The sequence below is a fragment of the Phascolarctos cinereus genome, unplaced genomic scaffold (genome assembly GCF_003287225.1).
Source record: "Phascolarctos cinereus isolate Bilbo 61053 unplaced genomic scaffold, phaCin_HiC Scaffold_726;HRSCAF=1367, whole genome shotgun sequence".
Taxonomy (NCBI): domain Eukaryota; kingdom Metazoa; phylum Chordata; class Mammalia; order Diprotodontia; family Phascolarctidae; genus Phascolarctos; species Phascolarctos cinereus.
The window spans coordinates 270116737-270135956 of NW_027556098.1; the positions used below are offsets into that span (position 1 = coordinate 270116737).

The 19220-nt window shown below is 39.8% G+C and overlaps 1 protein-coding gene across 3 annotated transcripts in view; it reads left to right on the forward strand.

Annotated features, from left to right (window-relative positions):
• Positions 1-19220, forward strand: part of PRDM10 (PR/SET domain 10) — a 145320-nt gene that overhangs the window by 98718 nt on the left and 27382 nt on the right. For 2 of the 3 annotated variants that reach the window (XM_020963794.2, XM_020963795.2), the window contains exons 12-18: positions 2148-2495; positions 3802-3957; positions 13548-13727; positions 14695-14805; positions 16119-16319; positions 17628-17771; positions 18284-18454. In XM_020963794.2, the coding sequence (XP_020819453.1) occupies positions 2148-2495; positions 3802-3957; positions 13548-13727; positions 14695-14805; positions 16119-16319; positions 17628-17771; positions 18284-18454 (1311 nt within the window). Of the gene's footprint in view, positions 1-2147; positions 2496-3801; positions 3958-13547; positions 13728-14694; positions 14806-16118; positions 16320-17627; positions 17772-17898; positions 18455-19220 lie in introns of those variants that run through there. The other variant, XM_078147103.1, reaches the window with a different exon arrangement.

A 19220-nucleotide genomic window follows, 5' to 3' on the forward strand; every position in this document is an offset into this window, starting at 1 on the left:
TGGCTTTAGTTCCCAAACTGTATTTTTTTTCCAGGACCAGGCTTTGCTTCCTGCTGCACATTTGGGTGTGGTGGTCATCCCTGTTTGCTTTCACTTGGGGCCCTGTTGGACTTCCTCCTCCTTCTCGGGTTAGATTCCCCTGTGTCTTTGAAGTTGAGATCATTGGATCTTCAGGGCCCTCTGTAGTGTCTCAGGACAGAGTGTGAAGGATTCCTGGGCCTTGAGGTGTTGCAGCTGACTGCTTCTCCTCTGGGGCTTGCAAGGGCCTCACTCTGGAGTCTTTTTGACCACCCTGGGGATTTCTCTGGGGAGTTCTCTACTCTTGTTGCCTCTGGACACAGAACCTTGCATGCTGTGTCACTTGGGAAGCTATGCTAGGTTGGTGCTGGCTTTTCTGGTAGAATGGCCTCTTTTCCAATTTCCCGCATGCTTCTGGATCACCTCTTTTTCAGTTCTGGGGGAGAAGTAATTTACTGTAGTTTCTTGTTGGAGTTCTTAATCATCATTTGATCTGGTGCAAACATCAGGGTTTTGCTGGAGCAAGTGTGGGAGTTGGGCATTCAGCCTCCTATTTGAGGAGCCATCTTGGCAGGAAATTCCTGCTTAGCTTTAAAGCTCCAGCATGTCTTAAAACTTAAAAGTCATTAAATGTGTATGTTTACATTTATATAAGCCAGTCTGTGCTTGTGTATTTGTCACATTCACATGAACATGTATATTATCTCTTTTTCAAGGCTTTTTCAAAACTTTACTGGTTTTTCTTTCTAAAGATTTTAATGATACTCTCAGTTCCAGGGGCAGCATGATGTAGTGGAAAGAGAGCTGCCCTTAATGTCATGAAGATGTGGATTCAGATTCAGCCTCTAACAAATACTGGCTGTGTGACCCTGGGCAAGACACTTAACCAGTCATGCCCTAGGGCAGTGGTGTCAGACTCAAACAGAAAGGAGGGGGCAGAGTCACTAAACTATACATAAGGATCCGGGTGGGGCCACATATTACCATAGAAAACTGAATATTAACATTATTTGTGGGTTTTTTTTGTATTTTCTTTTTTTGTTTTGTTTTTTTTTGGAGGCAGTGAGGGTTAAGTGACTTGCCCAGGGTCACATAGCTAGTAAGGGTCTCAGTCTGGATTTGAACTCAGGTCCTTCTGACTCCAGGGCCAGTGGTCTATCCGCTGCACCACTTACTTGCCCCTTATTGTATTTTCATTTATTTTGTTAAATATTTTCCCATTAAATTTCAATCTGGTTTCAAGCCCATGGGTTTTGTGTTTGACATTTCTGCTCTAGGCCACTCTCCAAATTGTAGAGAAGTTGCTGACCTGCCTTGTTTAGAAGTTTCCTCTCCTGGGAGTTCCCTTTGGCAGTGACATCATAAGTTTCAGTACCTCTCCCTATCCTTAGCTCTGTCTTATGTCCTTTCTTTCTTCAAGAATTTCAGCAGATGAATTGTGCCTGCATTTATTCTTTTACTCATTGTCGCTTTCCTCCAGCCTCATCCACACACAAGTGACTTTTCTTCAGTGCTTTCTCCTAACCTCTCCATTTTTATCTCAAAAGCATTCTGGAATTTGTTGTTTTATATGATTATTACAATGAGGATGCTTTTCTGTGTCTCTTTGAAATCCTTTCTTAACGTACAGTGTGTTTAATGTAGGGACCAGTCAGCATTAGGGAACTGGTAGTAATGCATCCTCCCTCTTCTGGGCAGAGAGGTGGTAGAGTGTCAGTGTGGAATGAGGCTGCTCTCAGAGTTATCTAGAGTATCATTTGGCCTCACTGAAGTTCCTTGTTATAATGGAGGGTTCTATCGGAGGGTTGTCATTGGGAAATAATGGCAGCAGCACTAAGAATAAAAACAATACTAAGAAAATATTTATTTATTAAACTTTAGAAAAATTTATTTTTAATGTTTTCTTCAACAAAATCTAATTGTTTTGATAATAATAATAACTGACTTGCAAGATACTTTAAAGATCATAAAGTGCTTCACATTCATCATTTCTCTTGAGACTTGCCTCTGAAATATTTGTGTGCCTTTTGTTTGTTAATGGACAAGACCCAGGTGGCCCACATGTACGTAAAGCATCTTGTACAGTTACTGTATTCCACTAAATAACTATGTTGCTTTCTGTCTTTCAGAATGCGGCTCTTCAGCATCTGTTTATTAGAAAATCTTTCCGGCCCTTTAAGTGCTTGCAGTGTGGAAAGGCATTCCGTGAAAAGGACAAGCTAGATCAACACCTGCGCTTCCACGGGAGGGAAGGAAACTGCCCTTTGACTTGTGACATCTGTAATAAGGGCTTCATCAGCAGCACCTCCCTGGAGAGCCATATGAAGTTCCACTCAGATCAGAAGACTTATTCTTGCATCTTCTGTCCAGAATCCTTTGACCGCTTGGACTTGCTGAAAGACCATGTAGCTATTCATATCCATGATGGCTATTTCACCTGCCCAACGTGTAAGAAGCGCTTTCCAGATTTCATTCAGGTGAGGGCTAAGACACTGAGTAAATACTCTAACTCCCTTCTCTTGGTAAAAAGGAGGCCTTGATTTTCTTAGGAGTTTGGGATTGCCCAGCACATGCCTTTTTCCTTGCTTCTTTAAAATGTCTTTTTTGTCATGAGAAAAACATTTTTATTCCATTAAGCCACAGGTCAGTGTTCATCTCACTAATCCTATGGAGTATATCTTATATAAATTAAGATTACAAGATAAAACAATAAATACCCAGACCAGATTATTTTAAGGGAAAAAACATTGCAACAAAACTATACTAGACTTCCAGCACTTAACACAAGAGGAAATATAAAATATAAAATACATCAAGATCATAAGAACTTACCGCTATTGTACTCTGACTGTTCAGTTACAGGCATATAGTTTTTCAACTTAATAGGTTGAAAGTTGATACAGAAATATAATAACATTCCTAGGCCATATTCAGTGAGAAGCAGGGTGGTCCAAGATAAGTTAGCGAAATTTCTTTAGAATAAATCTTGGACTTCTAATGATTCATACTCTTTTTTTTTTTTTTGGCTAGGCAATGGGGTTAAGTGACTTGCCCAGGGTCACACAGCTAGTAAGTGTTATGTGTCTGAGGCTGGATTTGAACTCAGGTCCTCCTGAATCTGGGGCCAGTGCTCTGTCCACTGTGCCACCTAGCTGCCCCCTGAGTCATACTCTTCTTAATGAATAATTAAAACCAAATGGTAAATAAGCTAACAACAAATAAAATTTTGATTTCTTTCTTTTTTTTTTTTTTGGTGAGGCAATTGGGGTTAAGTGACTTGCCCAGAGTCACACAGCTAGTAAGTATCAAGTGTCTGAGGCTGAATTAGAACTGAGGTCCTCCTGACTCCAAGGCCAGAGCTCTATCCAGTGCACCACCTAGCTGCCCCAGTTTGATTTCTTAACCTTCAAGATGATTGGATAGGTATAAATATAAAATTTGTTTCTTTTACCACTGCCTAAGGGAAGTAAATATTTATTTGTAGTTCCACTAATTTTGGGGCACTCATAAATCAGTCCTTCTCCTGTTTTCAGAGAGCATGCATTAACTCTGAATCCATATGCAAAAAAAATTTTTTTTTGTGCTGGAGATGAGCAGGAAGGAGAGGAAGATGTGTGTGTTTCAGTTTTATTTGAAGCCATCTGGCAATTTGTTTGATTGGCTTATATACCCATGTTGATTTAAAACTTGTCACATGTGGGGCTTCCTCTAGTGCTGCTCAATCCCTTTGCCACGTCTTTGACCACTAAGTCTGCTGAGTTTTTCTGGGGTCTTAATTGCTAGGTGAAGAAACATGTACGCAGCTTCCACTCAGAAAAGATTTACCAGTGCACAGAGTGTGACAAGGCCTTCTGCCGTCCTGACAAACTACGGCTCCACATGCTCCGACATTCAGACCGGAAAGATTTCCTGTGTTCTACCTGTGGAAAGCAATTTAAGGTACTGGAACTGGGCGCTGCCTGAAGATTTTCCTTCCTGGGACAATGACCCTATGGTTGTAGAAAACACCTTTGGTTGACTCTAGAATATGTTTCAGACACTAAATATTTTCTTGTAGGAGGAATACTTTAATCTAGCCAGTGCTAGGTAGAGACTAGCATTTTAGTATTTTAATTCTTTGCTTACACTTCTGCTTTTTGTTTTTTTATCTCTGTATCTGTCTATACATACTGGCATGTAGAGTACATATATATGTGTATATGTGTACTTTTTTTCAAAGTAGTTTTGAATAATCCATGTTCAGTTCATCAGCTAACACCTGGTTGTAAATTATTGTAATTTTGACATCTGAATGCTCAGTGACATGCTTTTGTTGTATTTTATTGGGTGGAGAATATCTTTCAAAAAGACATTATCTTAAATTTGTAATCATAGAACTATGGAATCCTTGAGTGTGAATGGACCATAGAGGCCATTTAGGCCTCATATCTAGCATATAAATCCCTTCTATAACATTCTAACAGAGTTTCTATCCAGCCTTTGAACAGCTCTAGTGATAGGAAATTAATACACTGCCTCCCAACATAACCTGTTCTATTTTGGGTAGGTCTAATTGTGAGGAAATTTTTCCTTATGTTGAATTGAAAGCTATCTACTTGTAACTTTCCATTGAGCTTAGTTGTCCTCTCTAGACAGGTGGTGTCCTGAGTGGTGGCCATATCATGATGCCCAGGGAGCTGTGGCATGATCCAAGTGATAGTTGATCAACCAATCAGAGCATAGGAAGATAGGTTTTTGTCTTACCTCCCAGTGACAGCTGATTATGGAGCTTGTCTCCAACATGGCCACACTGACCCTTAATCCCCCAACATTCCTCTACTCTGGCATTTCCCTTTGCTCCCCTGCTACTGAGGATCCCAACCTTCCTTCTTCTGAGCTGTGTGTTGGGCTCTCAGGGCAGTTATAACCTAACTACTATCTAGGTACCCACAGCAGAATCTCTTCAGGCAGTACAGGGAAAATCTTTTCTCTTCCCTCTACCCCACATATTTTGTTATTGTGGCATATGTCCCTTAGAGGGTAGGTGCTATGTTTTGAGGTAATGAGTAAGAGTCCTAGATTCTCTCTTACTTTCCTTCCTCTGCACCTCCCATACCTCTCCCCACCCCCATCCTCTACCCCAAAGAAACTCCTCACATTTTGGGTGGGATAGAGTAAATCATTCAGGATGACCAGGCATGGATTTGTTTGTTACAGTTGAAGAAAACTACCTGTTTGTATCCTTTGACCATTTATCACTTGGGGAATTGTTCTTATTTTTATAAATTTGATTCAGTTCTCTATATATTTGAGAAATGAGGCCTTTTTCAGAGAAACTTGCTATAAACATTTTTTCAAAGTTATGATTGCTGTGCATGTCCCTCTATTCTAATTTTCCCGGTTTATTTTACTCCCCTTTCACCCTGTACCTCCTCAAAAGTATTTTGTTTCAAACTACTGCCTCCTCCAATCTACCCTCTCTTTTTTCAGCACTGCCCCCCCCCTTATCCCTTACCCCTTCTACTTTCCTGTAGGGTGAGACAGATTTCTTTATCAAACTGAGTATGTATGTTATTCCTTCTTTGAGCCAATTCCGATCAGAGTAAGGTTCAAGCACTTAACCCTAAACCTCCTCAACCTTCCCCATCTGCTGTAAAAGTTCTTTCGTGCCTCTTTTATGTGAGATAATTTACCCCCTTCTACCTCTCCCTTCTCTCTTCTCCCAGTACATTCCTCTTTCTCACCCCTTAATTTTATTTTTTTAGATATCATCCCATCATATTCAACTTACTCCCATGCCCTCTATATATACTCCTTCTAACTGCCCTAATAATGATAGTTTTTAGGAATTACAAGTATCATCTTCCCATGTAGGAATGTCAACATAGTTTTTAGGAATTACAAGTATCATCTTCCCATGTAGGAATGTCAACAATTTAACCTAATTGAATCCCTTATGATTTCTCTTCCCTGTTTCCTTTTTTTTTTTTTTCCCTTTTTGGTGAGGCATTTGGCTATAATGGTCCTGGGAATTTTTTTTTTTTTTGGTGAGGCAATTGGGGGTAAGTGACTTGCCCAGAGTCACACAACTAGTATTATGTGTCTGAGGCTGGATTTGAACTCAGCTCCTCCTGACTTCAAGGCCAGAGCTGTATCCATTGCGCCACCTAGCTGTCCCTCCTGTTTACTTTTTTTTATGCTTCTCTTGAGTCTTTTATTTGGAAGTCAGATTTTCCATTCAGCTCTGGTCTTTTCATCAGGAATGCTTGAAAGTCCTCTGTTTCATTGAATGTCTTTTTTTTTCCTTGGAGGATTATACTCAGTATTGCTGGTAGGTGACTTTTGGTTGTAATCCTAGCTCCTTTGCCTTCTGGAATATCATTTTCTAATCCCTTCGATCTTTTAATGTAGAAGCGGTTAAATTTTGTGTTATTTTGCCTGTGGCTCTGTGATATTTGAATTGCTTCGTTCTGACTGCTTGCAGTATTTTCTCCTTGATCTGGGAGCTCTGGAATTTGGCTATAATGTTCCTGGGAATTTTTTCTTTTTTTGGTGAGGCAGTTGGGGGTAAGTGACTTGCCCAGAGTCATACAACTAGTGTTATGTGTCTGAGGCTGGATTTGAAGTCAGGTCCTCCTGACTTCAGGGCTGGTGCTCTATCTACTGTGCCATCTAGTTGCCCTCCTGGGAATTTTTGTTTTGGGCTTTCTTTCAGATGATTGGTGTATTCTTTCCATTTTTATTTTACGCTCTGGTTCTAGAAGGGTAGTTTTCCTTGATAATTTCTTGAAAGGTGATGTGTAGGCTCTTTTTTTTGATCATGGCTTTCATGGCTTTTTTTTAATTCTTAAATTCTCTGTCCTGAATCTATTTTCTAGGCCAGTTGTTTTTCAGATGAGGTATTTCACATTTTCTTGTATTTTTTTCATTCTTTTGACTTTGTTTTATTGTTTCTTAATGTCTCCTAGAGTTATTAACTTTCACTTGCTCAATTCTTATTTTTGAGGAATTATTTTCTTCAGTGAGCTTTTAGTACCTCTTTTTCCATTTGAAGACTTCTACTTTTTTTTTTTTTGCTTTTTGATGAGGCAATTGGGGTTATACATTTACATTCCTATTAAACTTATTTTCACAGTAGTGGTGTTGTAAGTAAAAATTAAAACCAATAGGAGGAACCATCAGAAAGAGGAAACAAAACTCAACAGAAGAGAAAAAAATAGCAATTCAATGTTCATAATTCTTTCTTTGGATGTGGATAGCATTTTCCATCACGAGGCCTCTGGGGATGTCTTATACCCTTGTATTGCTGAGAAAGGTTAAGTTTATCAATATTAGTCATCACACAGCGTGGCTGTTATTGTGTACAATGTTCTCTTGGTTCTGCTCATTTCACTCAGCATCAGACCATACAAGTCCTTCCAGGTTTTTCTGAAGTCAGCCTGTTCATCATTTCCTGTAGCACAGCGGTATTCCATTACATTCATATACCACAATTTGCTCAGCCATTCCCCAATTGATGGGCATTCCCTCAATTTCCAGTTCTTTGCCACCACAAAAAGAGCTGCTATGAATATTTTTGTACATGTGGGTCCTTTTCCCATTTGTATAATCTCTTTGGGATATAGCCCTAGAAGTGCTATTGCTGGGTCAAAGGGTATGCACATTTTTGTAGCCCTTTTGGCATAGTTCCAAATTGTTCTCCAAAACAGCTGAATCATTTCACATCCAGTTTATTTCTTGACTTTTAACTTCCCAGGGTGGAGGGGGCACTGTCCCAAGGTTCGGGTATTTCATGTAGCTGTTTTCAGAGCTAGTTGTGGGGCTCTGTAAGTTTTCAGTTCTTCCAAGGTGGTATAATCTAAGGAGAGTTATATTTACTACTTTGCTGGCCTGTGCTCTGGTCTGTGAGTGAACACAAGTACTCTTTTCCACCCTGGAACTGTGACCAGGGTCTCTACTCCCCTGCAGCACAAGCTCTGGTATGCTAGTGCTCCTCCTTGTCCTCGGACTGTGACCTGCATCTGTGTATCGGCAATGCAACAAAGTCCTGTACTTAGAGCCAATAAAGGGACCCCTGTCATCACCTTCTGATCAGTTGTCCAACCCTCTCATTATCTGTGGGCTGAGAGCTCTGGAAGCTGCTGCTGCAGCTGATTCAGTCACCCCCAAGGCCTGCTCTTGGTTTGCTGGGGCCGGCCTGCACTGGACTATGCTCTATTCTCATCCCGGGGGTGATAGATCTTTTCTGTTTTGGGCTGAGAAATTGTTTCACCATGTCTTTTTGTGGCTTCTGCTGCTCCAGAATTTGTTTTGAGGCAATATTTAAAATTGTTTGGAGGGCAATTTGAGAGAGCTCAGGAGAGTCCCTGCCTTTTCTTCCCCCCCCCCCCACAAAAAAAACCCCAAAACGAAAACACAAAAGTTATTTTAAAATATGGTGCCCTGAACTAGACACAACGCTGCATGTGTAGTCTGTTTGGGAGGATATAGTGAGACTATTGTGTCCTTTCTAAACACTATACTTCTTTTAAGATAGCCTAAGATTGCATTACCTTTTTGGATTGCCATATCATCTTGTTCATTCATCTTGAGCTAAAAGTCCACTAAAACTCCAGGTCTTTTTCACACTAATTGTTGCCTAAACAAATCTCTGATTTATACTTATGCAGTTGATTTTTTGAGCCCAAGTGTAGAACCTTATATTTATTTCTGTTTAGTTTAATCTGATTAGATTAGGCCTATTCTAACCTGTTATGATCTTTTTGAGTCTTAAGTGAATCGATTTATAGACCATTTTCCTTAACTTCCTATCATCTACAAATCTGATAAATATTCCATTTATGTCTTCATCTAAGTCAATGCTGATTAAGGAGCCTCATGGTGTTCTGCTGACCACTTTTCTTTTGGTTGAGCCATCAATCACCATTTGTCTAGTTGTTCAACCAGCTGAGAGTCCACCAAAACTGTATTATCTTCCAGTCCATATTTCTCCATCTTGTCCATAATGTTATCATAAGAGATGTAATTACATGCCTTGCTACAATCCAGGCTTAGTATTCTCTTTATTACCAATCTCATAACCCTATTTTAAAAAAAGGTTAGTGTGGCATAATTGGTTCTTAATGAACTCATGCTGGTTTGTAGTGCTTATCTTTTTACTTTTCTAAATACTTAACGAATCATCTTTTAATAATGTACTCTATAGTTTTTGCTGTGAGGCAAAGTGAAGTTTACCAGTTTATGATTTGAATAACCTGTCATATTCTTTATGGAAATTGAGATAGCATTTACCAATCTCCAGTCCTGTAGCACTTTTCCTTTGATTTTCAAAGTTCGCATACAGTGATTCAGTTTTCATATCCACAAGTTAGTATGTAGCTTGTGTGGGCTTAGTGATTTCAACTTATTCTGGGTAGCTAGATACTGTCCATTCTTTCTTATCTTGGATTTTAGTTCCCTGTTAACCATTTTTTCCTATATTTTCCAGCCTGCGAATAATTTTCCTTGTTGGAGAAAACAGAAAAAAAAGTAGAATAATTTATCCATCCATCTATCATTTGGCCATTATTACCATTCTGTTCATCTCAAGCAGTGGTCCTTTCTCTTCCCACACTTTGTCTCCTTTCACTTGCTGAATCAGCCTTTTGTGATCTCACCTGCCTCATCACTCAGCTGAAACTGCTCTTTTCCAAGTTACCAACTGTCTGTGAATGATCTTATCCAAAGGTCTTTTCTAAGTCCTCATCTTTTCTCCACCTATCTGCTGCATTTGACACTGTTGACCACCCTCACTTCTGGATAATTTCTCCTCTCTGAGTTTTCATGACATAATTTTTCTTTTTAATCTTTTTACTCGCATGGCTATGACCTCAGGTTAGGCACTCATCACCTCTTGCCTGTATTATTGCAACAGCCTCCCGACTGATTTTCCTGCCTCAAATCTGTCACTGAGACCTGGTTTATGACATAGAAACCCTGGCCACTCTTTCCAATACCAGTCACACTTTCACTCATACCCTTTCCCCTTCCCCCAACTCACTGGTCATGGTGGGAGAGTTGGAATATTCTTTGTTCCCTTGGCACTTCCAGACTTTTTCCTCTACCACCACTTGGTTACCTTGGTTACTTGGTTACTTTTTCTTTGAGGGTCATTCAGTTCAGGGTTTTCATCTAGTCGAGTTTCTGGTGGCTTTTAATCTACTGATTCAGGACTCTCCCATCTCCCTAACTTTCTGTTACTGAGGATGCCCACTATCTTCCCCATCACCCAGGCTTGTATCTTTGACTCTTTACACTTTCTCTCTCCTGCCATATCCAATCTGTTGCCAAGTCTTGTCAGGTCTATCTTTGTGACATCTCTCATACCTGGCCTCTTCTCTCCTTTGACACTACCACCACCAGTCCCTCATTATCTCATCCCTAGGCTATTACAGTAACCTTCTAGTTGGTCTCCTTGTATCAGTTCTTTATCCTCTCCAATTTGTCCTCTGTTCAGCTTACAAGTGATTTTCCTAGAGCTCATGTCTGACCATGTCACCTCCCTACTCAGTAAACTTCAGTGGCTCTCTGTCACCTCCAGGATCAAACATGAAATCCTCTGGTTGTTAAAACTTTTCACAGCCTGTACTCCTTTCCTTGCTAGTCATCTTATCCATTACTCCCCACCACATATTCTAAGATACAGTCACACTGGTCTTCTTGCTTTTTTTCCTCACCTTCTTCTGATTCCATGCCCTTTCACTGGCTTCTCCCCATCTCTGCTATGTTCTTTGTAATCATCACCTCCTAGGTTCCCTTCAAGTCTTAGTTAAAATCCTACCTTCTACAAGAAAACTTTCCCAGTCCTTCTCAAATGCTAATCCTTGTCTGAGATTATCTCCAATTTATCTTGTATATACTTTGTATGTAGATAGTTGTTTGCCCCATTAAAATGTAAGCTCCTTGAGAGTGGAGATAGTTTTTGCTTTCTTTGTATCCCCAGGGCTTAGCACAGTGCCTGACAAAGTGATAAGCATTTAATAAGTGTTTGTTGACTTGCTTTCATCTTCAATTCAATTCAACATACATTTGCTCAACTTTTAGTATATTACATACAACATATTCTGCTAGGCAGTGGGAATATGAAGGTGAAAAACAACACATTCTCTGCCCTAAAGGAGAAGGTATAGTTCAGTGCTTCTGGTAGTGGGAGGAAATACAATGCATATACAAATAAACATTAAAAAGGTCTATGGGAAGGGAAAATTATGAAATAAGTCTGGAAAAGTAGGTTCTTGATGTCTCTTGTGGAAGGCCATAAAAGGTTAGCTAAGGAGCTTGGAATTTATTCTGTAGTCACTAGGGAGACACCAAAGGTTTGTTATTTTTTTTAGTGCAAAACAATAAATTTTTATTTGTTCACAGTTAGACACAAGCAACTTCCTTGACATTTTTAGAACATTCTGATAAGGACAGCAAAACCTTTTGATTCCATTTTCATTCACTAAAATTTTACCATTTTCAGTTCATATTGCAGTTCATATTTATGGCATTTACTGTGGATTGTTTTTGCGTGAGGCAGGGAATGGATTGAACCTTTTTGACAAGAGATGACATTTTTACACAACAAAGGTTTTTCAACAGGACTGTGAGGTGCCCGGGAATTAGGTATTGGGAAGACTATTTTGGATGGGTTAGGATGGATTGGAAAGGAAGGATCCTGGATTCGGGAAAACTGCTTAGGCAGTAAAATAGGTGAGACATAGGATGGTGGCAATGTGAATGTTTTTGCATGTGATTAGGAGTTCTGAGTCTGAGTGAGTGAAGAAGATGGGAGGGGGGGTGACTAACACACGCCACCTGCAGGCCTCTTTGGTCTTCTAATCTCATTGTCAAAATTGTCTGCTCACAACAATGGTTTTTTTATGTTCAGGACGAAATTATGTTTATCTGCAGGTATCCAGTGTTTAGAACAAGGATTCTGGAAAGCTGATGAAAAAATAGTAGTGGTATAACTGACAGTGCATGGCAACTGGCTAGATCATGGTACGTGGTGGTAGTGAAAGAGAAGACTGAGAAAAGAATGAAGTTTTGAGCCTCAGTATCTGAGAATTTGATGATTCCATCAACAAGGAGGTTAGGAAGAAGAGTAGGTTTAAATAGGAAAATGAATTCAATTTTGGATGTTTTTGATATTTTGTTCATGTCTCCTTAAAATTTTGAGTTGGTTGATTTGTTCCCTTGGTGGCCTTGGCATTGGTCTCTTCGAATCCATCCTCTTTTTTTTTTTTCCCCCCGTCATCAGGTTTGTGTGTTTGTATCATCAGAATTTCTCTCTTGAGAGCCTCCCATCATTTTTGACCTGACTCCCTTTTTGGAATATCAGGCCATGGGAGCCTTTTTACTAATTGCCCCTGAACTCTGAATTCTGCCCTCCCAAAGTCTGGGTTACCACGAGATTATGCCTGGTCTCTTCCTCCTTGTCTGTCATGAACTCTAGGATGTTTTGGAAGTTTCATTCACTTACTCCCAAGGGTTCTCATTATTTCCATTTCACTAATTTGGTTCTTCTTTCCTGGTCAGCACTAGTACCTTACTTTCTCTTCTACCTTTTCAAAGAGGAAATCATCAGTTACTCTGATTTTAGAGGCCTCATCAAGGCTTTCTAGATATGGAGTACTCTTCAGTATCTTAAATTTCTCAGCCAGATTTTTTCTTTTGCCCCAGTGACTCAAAGTTTGTATGGGTTACACTAAAGAGAGACGTATGTAAGACATTTTGTTTTGCAGAGACGCTGAAAATATTAAGATCACAAAAACTGACATTAGGTATCATCCAATATGAGTGTAACCATGCATTTGATAATAGTGAGCATCATTGACTATGGATGTTGTAGTTTTAGGTTTTATGGAAGGCTTGACACAATCTAGTTTTTTTCTCTCTGGTCCTTTGGGTTCATTCTTATTTGCATGACTAGATTAGATTATTCAAAAAGAAGTGAGGGGATGTAGAGTTTTGCAGGCTCCATTCCATAGCTGACAGTATTTGTGATCTTAGGCAAAAATTTAATCTATTTGCTTTAATTTCTAAGTTTGTAAACAACAGAAACACTTCTCTGTGTCACATGAAATACTGTTGAATAAAGAATTGTGCTTGTCAACATGCTTGTTATTCTGGAGGAAAAGAAGGTCTATAAATCTAAGCTTATCTCCTTTGGTATCTTTTTCACAATACCAGACTCATTCCCAATGTTACCAGAGGTTCTATGCTTAAAAGCTAAAGCTTTTCACTCAAAATCAATATTCACACAACACTTCATATGATTCAGACCAGGCCTCAGTCGATTGCCTTCTTTGACAGTATAGTTCTCAAGCACTTCAGATGAGTTTTTAGTGAGTCTTAGACTCTAGCAACATAAGCATCTTGTCTTTGATATCTACTTCTCCTTTCCACTGTCAGTCAGTCTGTTAGCATACATCAGGTGACTTATATGTATTAGTCGCTATGCTAAATAATAGAATTTGAGGTGTGGTTTTTCACTTTGTCTCTCTCTCTTGTCCCTCTTGAAACAGCGAAAAGACAAACTACGGGAGCATATGCAAAGGATGCACAACCCTGAGAGAGAAGCCAAGAAGGCCGACCGCATCAGCCGCTCTAAGACCTTCAAACCTCGAATTGCCTCCACGGACTATGACAGCTTCACGTTCAAGTGTCGTTTATGCATGATGGGCTTCCGGAGACGAGGCATGCTGGTTAGTGTTGGAACCTGCAGGCCTCTTCGGTCTTCTAATCTCATTATCAAAATTGTCTGCTCACAGCAATGATTTTTTGTGTTCCGGATGAAATTATTTTTATCTGCAGGTATCCAGTGTTTAGAACAAGGAGTGCTGGAAAGCTGATGAAAAAACTACTCCAAATTAGCAGGGCTCAACTTTTAGCCCTCTTCTCTGCTCCCTTCCTCTTTTCTCTTTATTTCTTTCCATTTATTTTTTTCCTGTTGAGCTGCTACTATTCACTACTTAATATTTCTTTCTACCTTTTTTCTCTCTCTTTCCCTCCATTTTAATTCTATTTCTATTTTGTTTTCCTTTTTGATCTTCCCCTTTTGGTTATTTTCCTTTGTCTTTCTCTTTTTGAATCTTTCTCTCCTAGATGTGAAACAGTACTGGAGTGGGGGTGGGAGGGCGGAGATACTTTGCCTCCCAAGGTAGGGTGTGTGAGCCCTGGTTCAGGCTGAACAACAGGATAGGCATTCTGTTGCTGATAATTCATTACTGACCTTATTACACTTGCAGAAAATAATGCTGCCAAGAGGTAGAAAAATCGTGGAGCAGCATTTAAAATTCAGAGCCTTATATCCTGCTCAGTGTTCTCAGAAGAGCTGGGTCACTAAATAATGAAAGATAAGTTTGCTTCAGGAGAGTCCACCAAAGGAAATTCATGCAAGTGTAATTTTGCTTTCTCCAACAGCAATTCTTTCAGCCAACGACTGTTAATGGGATCCACAGTGACCCAGTTCACCTTCAGCAATTGGCTGCAAGTGAGTGTTAACCCCTTGGGGTCAGATGGGTCTGGTGCTGCTGCTGGTGCTGGCCAAATGCGTTATTGTGTTTGTGCATTGCATCAGAGAACTCCAGCTCCTAGTGTCCAAGATCAGAGATGCTTACTCAGCTGTTGGTACTAATAGGATCTCTTCTCTCTTTTGCTCTTTCCATTTAGGTGAACCATTTATCAAAGAGGCACCCAGATATGAAGATAGAAGAAGTGCCTGAGTTAACTCTGCCCATCATCAAACCCAACCGTGATTATTTCTGTCAGTATTGTGATAAGGTAAAGGAAAGATACCCATCCCAGCAGGCTCTGTGGGAGCCTTGCTTGCAGCCAGTTTGTCTGCATGTACAAACATATGATTACTCTTAGCAGATGGTTCTCTGTCTCTCAGTACTTTTCCATACAGAAATGAATGGCTTAAGGTAGATTCACTTTTAAATGAAAATTTCTAGTAAATAATAACTTGATTTACTGTGTCTTTCTTGATTTCTTTCCTTTTCTCTTTTCTTTTAGTTATAAGAGAAGGGCAGAGTGTTGCATATTAAAACTCTTAGTGAAAAAGCCCCATGTTTGCATTCCTTTTAAAATCATGATTAAGAAAAAATGAGCCTATTGATCTCTTCTAGGTGTGAACATCATAGTCTCTTTCCACAGCATATGATTTGGGATTTTGCATATTTGGAAAAGCTACAAAAAAGGCTTACTTTCATAAAACGTGTGTGTGTGTGTGTGTGTGTGTATGTGTGCACATGTGCGTGCACATATGCGCGCTAGTGTACTTTGGTTGTTTTATCTAGAGTTTTGTTTTTGTGGAGGTAAGCTAAATCTTCAGTTTTTGTGGTGAAAACTGCATTGAATTTCTTTTTCTAAAAAAATTCATTTATTTATTTCACATTGAGTTTCAAAGAAAACCTTCACCAAGTGATAGCTGGAAAAAATCTTATGGGAGTGATTGTTGATAAATCAAAATAAATTAATTTAAAAAAAAGAAAAAATCTCACTATGAAGCATGAAAGGGGATCATTAGACTTGCTACTTTGATGGGGCCTCATGAACATGACATCTGTCATCTGAGAGCTATAGTCATTAGCACTGACTGGCAAAGGACAGAGCCAGCATTATGTAGAAGGAGAGAAATGGCTTGGGAGTCAGTAAAAGCAGATTGTAGGTAATTAGCAGTGTGAGAATAAGTAAGTTACTTACATCCTCTGGGCCTTGGTTTATTCATATGTAAAAGAAAGGGACTGAACTAGATTATAGATTAAGTCTCTTTTAGTTTTAAAATTCCATTTTTCTATGAATAAAGAGCTGCTTTCTATTTCTGTGTATGTGACCTGTCCCTCTAGACTATGCACTGGTGCTGCCTTTGTTATATAAGTTCTGGCAAGATGTTGAGCATATCTAATTCCTATTCATTATGTTGTTGTTCTAATTTATATTACATTCTCATTACAATTGCTAATATGTCACTATGTAAAACCATCCTTACTCTCCAGATTCCAGTTTTATAATTGAATGGGTGTAGGGGTAAGTTTTAAGGAAATAGACCAGAGCTCTTTACTGCAGTTATGTCAAATCACTATTTTTTATAGGTTTACAAAAGTGCTAGCAAGCGGAAAGCTCACATCTTGAAGAACCATCCAGGAGCTGAGCTCCCACCAAGCATCCGGAAACTTCGTCCTGCTGGCCCTGGAGAACCAGACCCTATGCTGAGCACCCATACTCAGCTGACTGGCACAATAGCTACTCCTCCTGTCTGTTGCCCCCACTGCTCCAAGCAATACAGTAGCAAGGTAAGACGGATTGGGATCCAGTCTTATTTTAAACTGCAGAATTTTAATAGAGAAGCAGGTGACTTCAGTCTCTCTCTCTGTCTCTCTGTCTGTCTGTCTGTCTGTCTCTGTCTCTCTCTCTGTCTCTCTTTCTCTCTCTCTCTCTCTCTCTCTCTCTCTCTCTCTCTCTGTCTCTCTCTGTCTATGACTAATGTCAGTATCACACTAAAGTTCCTGAAATTTCTTATATCCCTGGTTAGCTCTTCCTGAAATGGGTAGAAAAAAAAAGAAAATATTCCTGTAACTCATTTGGCACAGGAGATTGTCCCTGAAGCCAGAGGCTACTTACAGCTAGGGATGTAAAGAGAAAATTCAATTAGATGCCTGCTGTGTTAAGAGCACTGCACTGGGTGAAACTCATATAGTGAAGATGTGGGTGCCTCTGCAGTTCACAATCCAGTAAGAGAAATGCAATGGGCAAACCAGTAACAGTAGGACAAAATAGAACATAAGTGCATAGGAAAAGTACCGAAGAGAACTTAGAACTATTAGGGAAATGAGAACTCTCTGGTAGTCTTAATTCAATAGAGGGTAAAAAATATTGGATTAGGTGTCAGGATGCCTGAGGTCAAATCCTGGCTCTGACATATACTAGCTGTTCCACCTTGAGCAAATCACTTAAACTTTCTGAGCTTTGATTTCCTTCTCTGCAAAATGGAGATAATACTTGCCCTACCTACTTCACAGAGTTGTTAGGAGGATCAAATAAACTCATAGATAGTGGAGGAAAACGTCCTAAGCCACAAAGTAAGAAGATTGTGGTATTTATGATAATGCTGATGATTGGTCAATTCTGGTGTTTTCTTTTCCATTGGATCTTGAGTTTTCCTGTATTTCACAGTTGTTTGCACATAGTTTATGTCATCAAAGAACTTAGATTTACAGGGACCCAAACTGGTGTTTTTCAAAGTGCTTTGGGTCTGGGGGTGGGAGGTGTCTGGAGGGCATTGAGAAGGGGGTGAGTGGAGAAGGAAGGCATAAGAGAGTTGAAGATGGTTTGTGCTCCAGGGAGGATGTGTACATTTCAAGAAGGTGGTCTGAGGGGTTCTGGCCTTGCCATATCATTTCCTTTTTTTCTTTCAGCCTTAACTGTTTTCTTCCTTCCAAGATGTCAGGCCGGTATGACTCTGCTCCTGTCTATCCTAGGCCAGCTCCTCTCAGCAATTTTTCGAATGGAGGCTGACATGGAAGATTAGAGGGCTTTGGGAGATTTACATGTGAAAGTCTCAAAGTGATTTAAGCCAATCTGCCTCTTCTCAATCCCTACAGACCAAGATGGTACAGCACATCCGAAAGAAGCATCCCGAGTTTGCCCAGCTCCCTAATACAATACATGCTCCACTAACAACAGCTGTAATCAGTGCCACCCCAGCCGTTTTAACTACCGATGGCGCGACTGGAGAGACTGTAGTGGTAAGGATATAATTATTCCAAATCTTATTCTTTCTTCAGCTTCTGTTGCTTATTTCTTATTGTTATAACAGGCACTTAATAAATGCTAATTGAATTGAATTTCTACATATTTTTCATTGAACAATAGGTAACATACCAGAAATGATCCCAGATATACTTTGGCCTTAGATGGATTCCAGAATCCTTCGATCTTCTGTGTGCCCTGGACTGGATCATCAGCTTATGTTTTCTAAGACTTTCTTCTTTCCAGAGAGGGAGCTGTAAGGGGACTCAAGTACCTGGCTCTTCACTAATAACTATTAGTGACACGTTCATGACAATGAGCCAAATGCCCTTTTGTATTCTCTCTCTCTCATGGATTTCTGCCTAGGCTCAGGTTTGGTTTAGGGGGTCTTTCAAAACTGTAAGCTATGAGATCTCTTAATGAAGCCAACTAGTTGTATTTTAATACTGAAATAATTCTAAATTGGTGAAGCATTACTAATCAGTGTATTTTATGTGCTTTTCTCTAGACAACAGATCTGCTGACCCAAGCAATGACAGAACTGTCTCAGACCCTTACAACAGATTATCGAACCCCACAAGGGGATTACCAGAGAATTCAATATATCCCTGTATCACAGTCTACAACTGGTCTGCAGCAACCTCAGCATATACAGCTTCAGGTGGTGCAAGTAGCCCAGGTTCCGTATATCATTTATTCTATTTCCATTTTTGGCATATTTCTGTTAAAATTACTGCTAGTAGGCTCAACATCTTCATTTGTCAGATTGACACGGACCCTTATAAATTTCAGTCTATAAACTGGACCCAAAATAGGAGCCCAATTTCTAGAGAAGGGCTAGATTCTGAGAGAGTATTCTTTAGAATGTGACTCTGATCTGTGAGGTAGATACAATAGAAACATCCTATTCAAAGTCTATTAGGGATTTGTAGGGTGCCTGCTCTTAACAGCATGGTGGTATTGAAAAGTGTGAAGGTCCTGTTTCTATCACAGCATCTTAGAGATGGAAGGCAACTTTTAGACCATGAGGTCCCACATCCCTCTCAGTTAATTACCCTTAACGGAGGGTCATCCAGCCTCTACTCAAATACTTCCAGGGAGCAGGGGACTGACTAAATGCCAAGGTAACCCATTTCACTTTTGGAGAGCTCTAACTTTTAGCAAGTTTGAATGGTTTTATTGCATGCTAGGCCAAGTCATTGCTGGATGGCATTTGAATGAGCATATGAATGCAGATCTTTCCCTTGAATCATCATTCTCCAGAGACCTAGGGAAATTGTGGAAGCTGGATGTGGAGGCAGGAAGACCTGAGTTCAAATCCTGCCTCAGACACATACTAGCTATGTCACCCAGGGCATATCACTTAATTTCTGTCTGCTTCCCTTGTAAAATAGGGATTATAAGAGCACCTGCCTCTTTGGGATATTATAAGGATAAAATCAGAT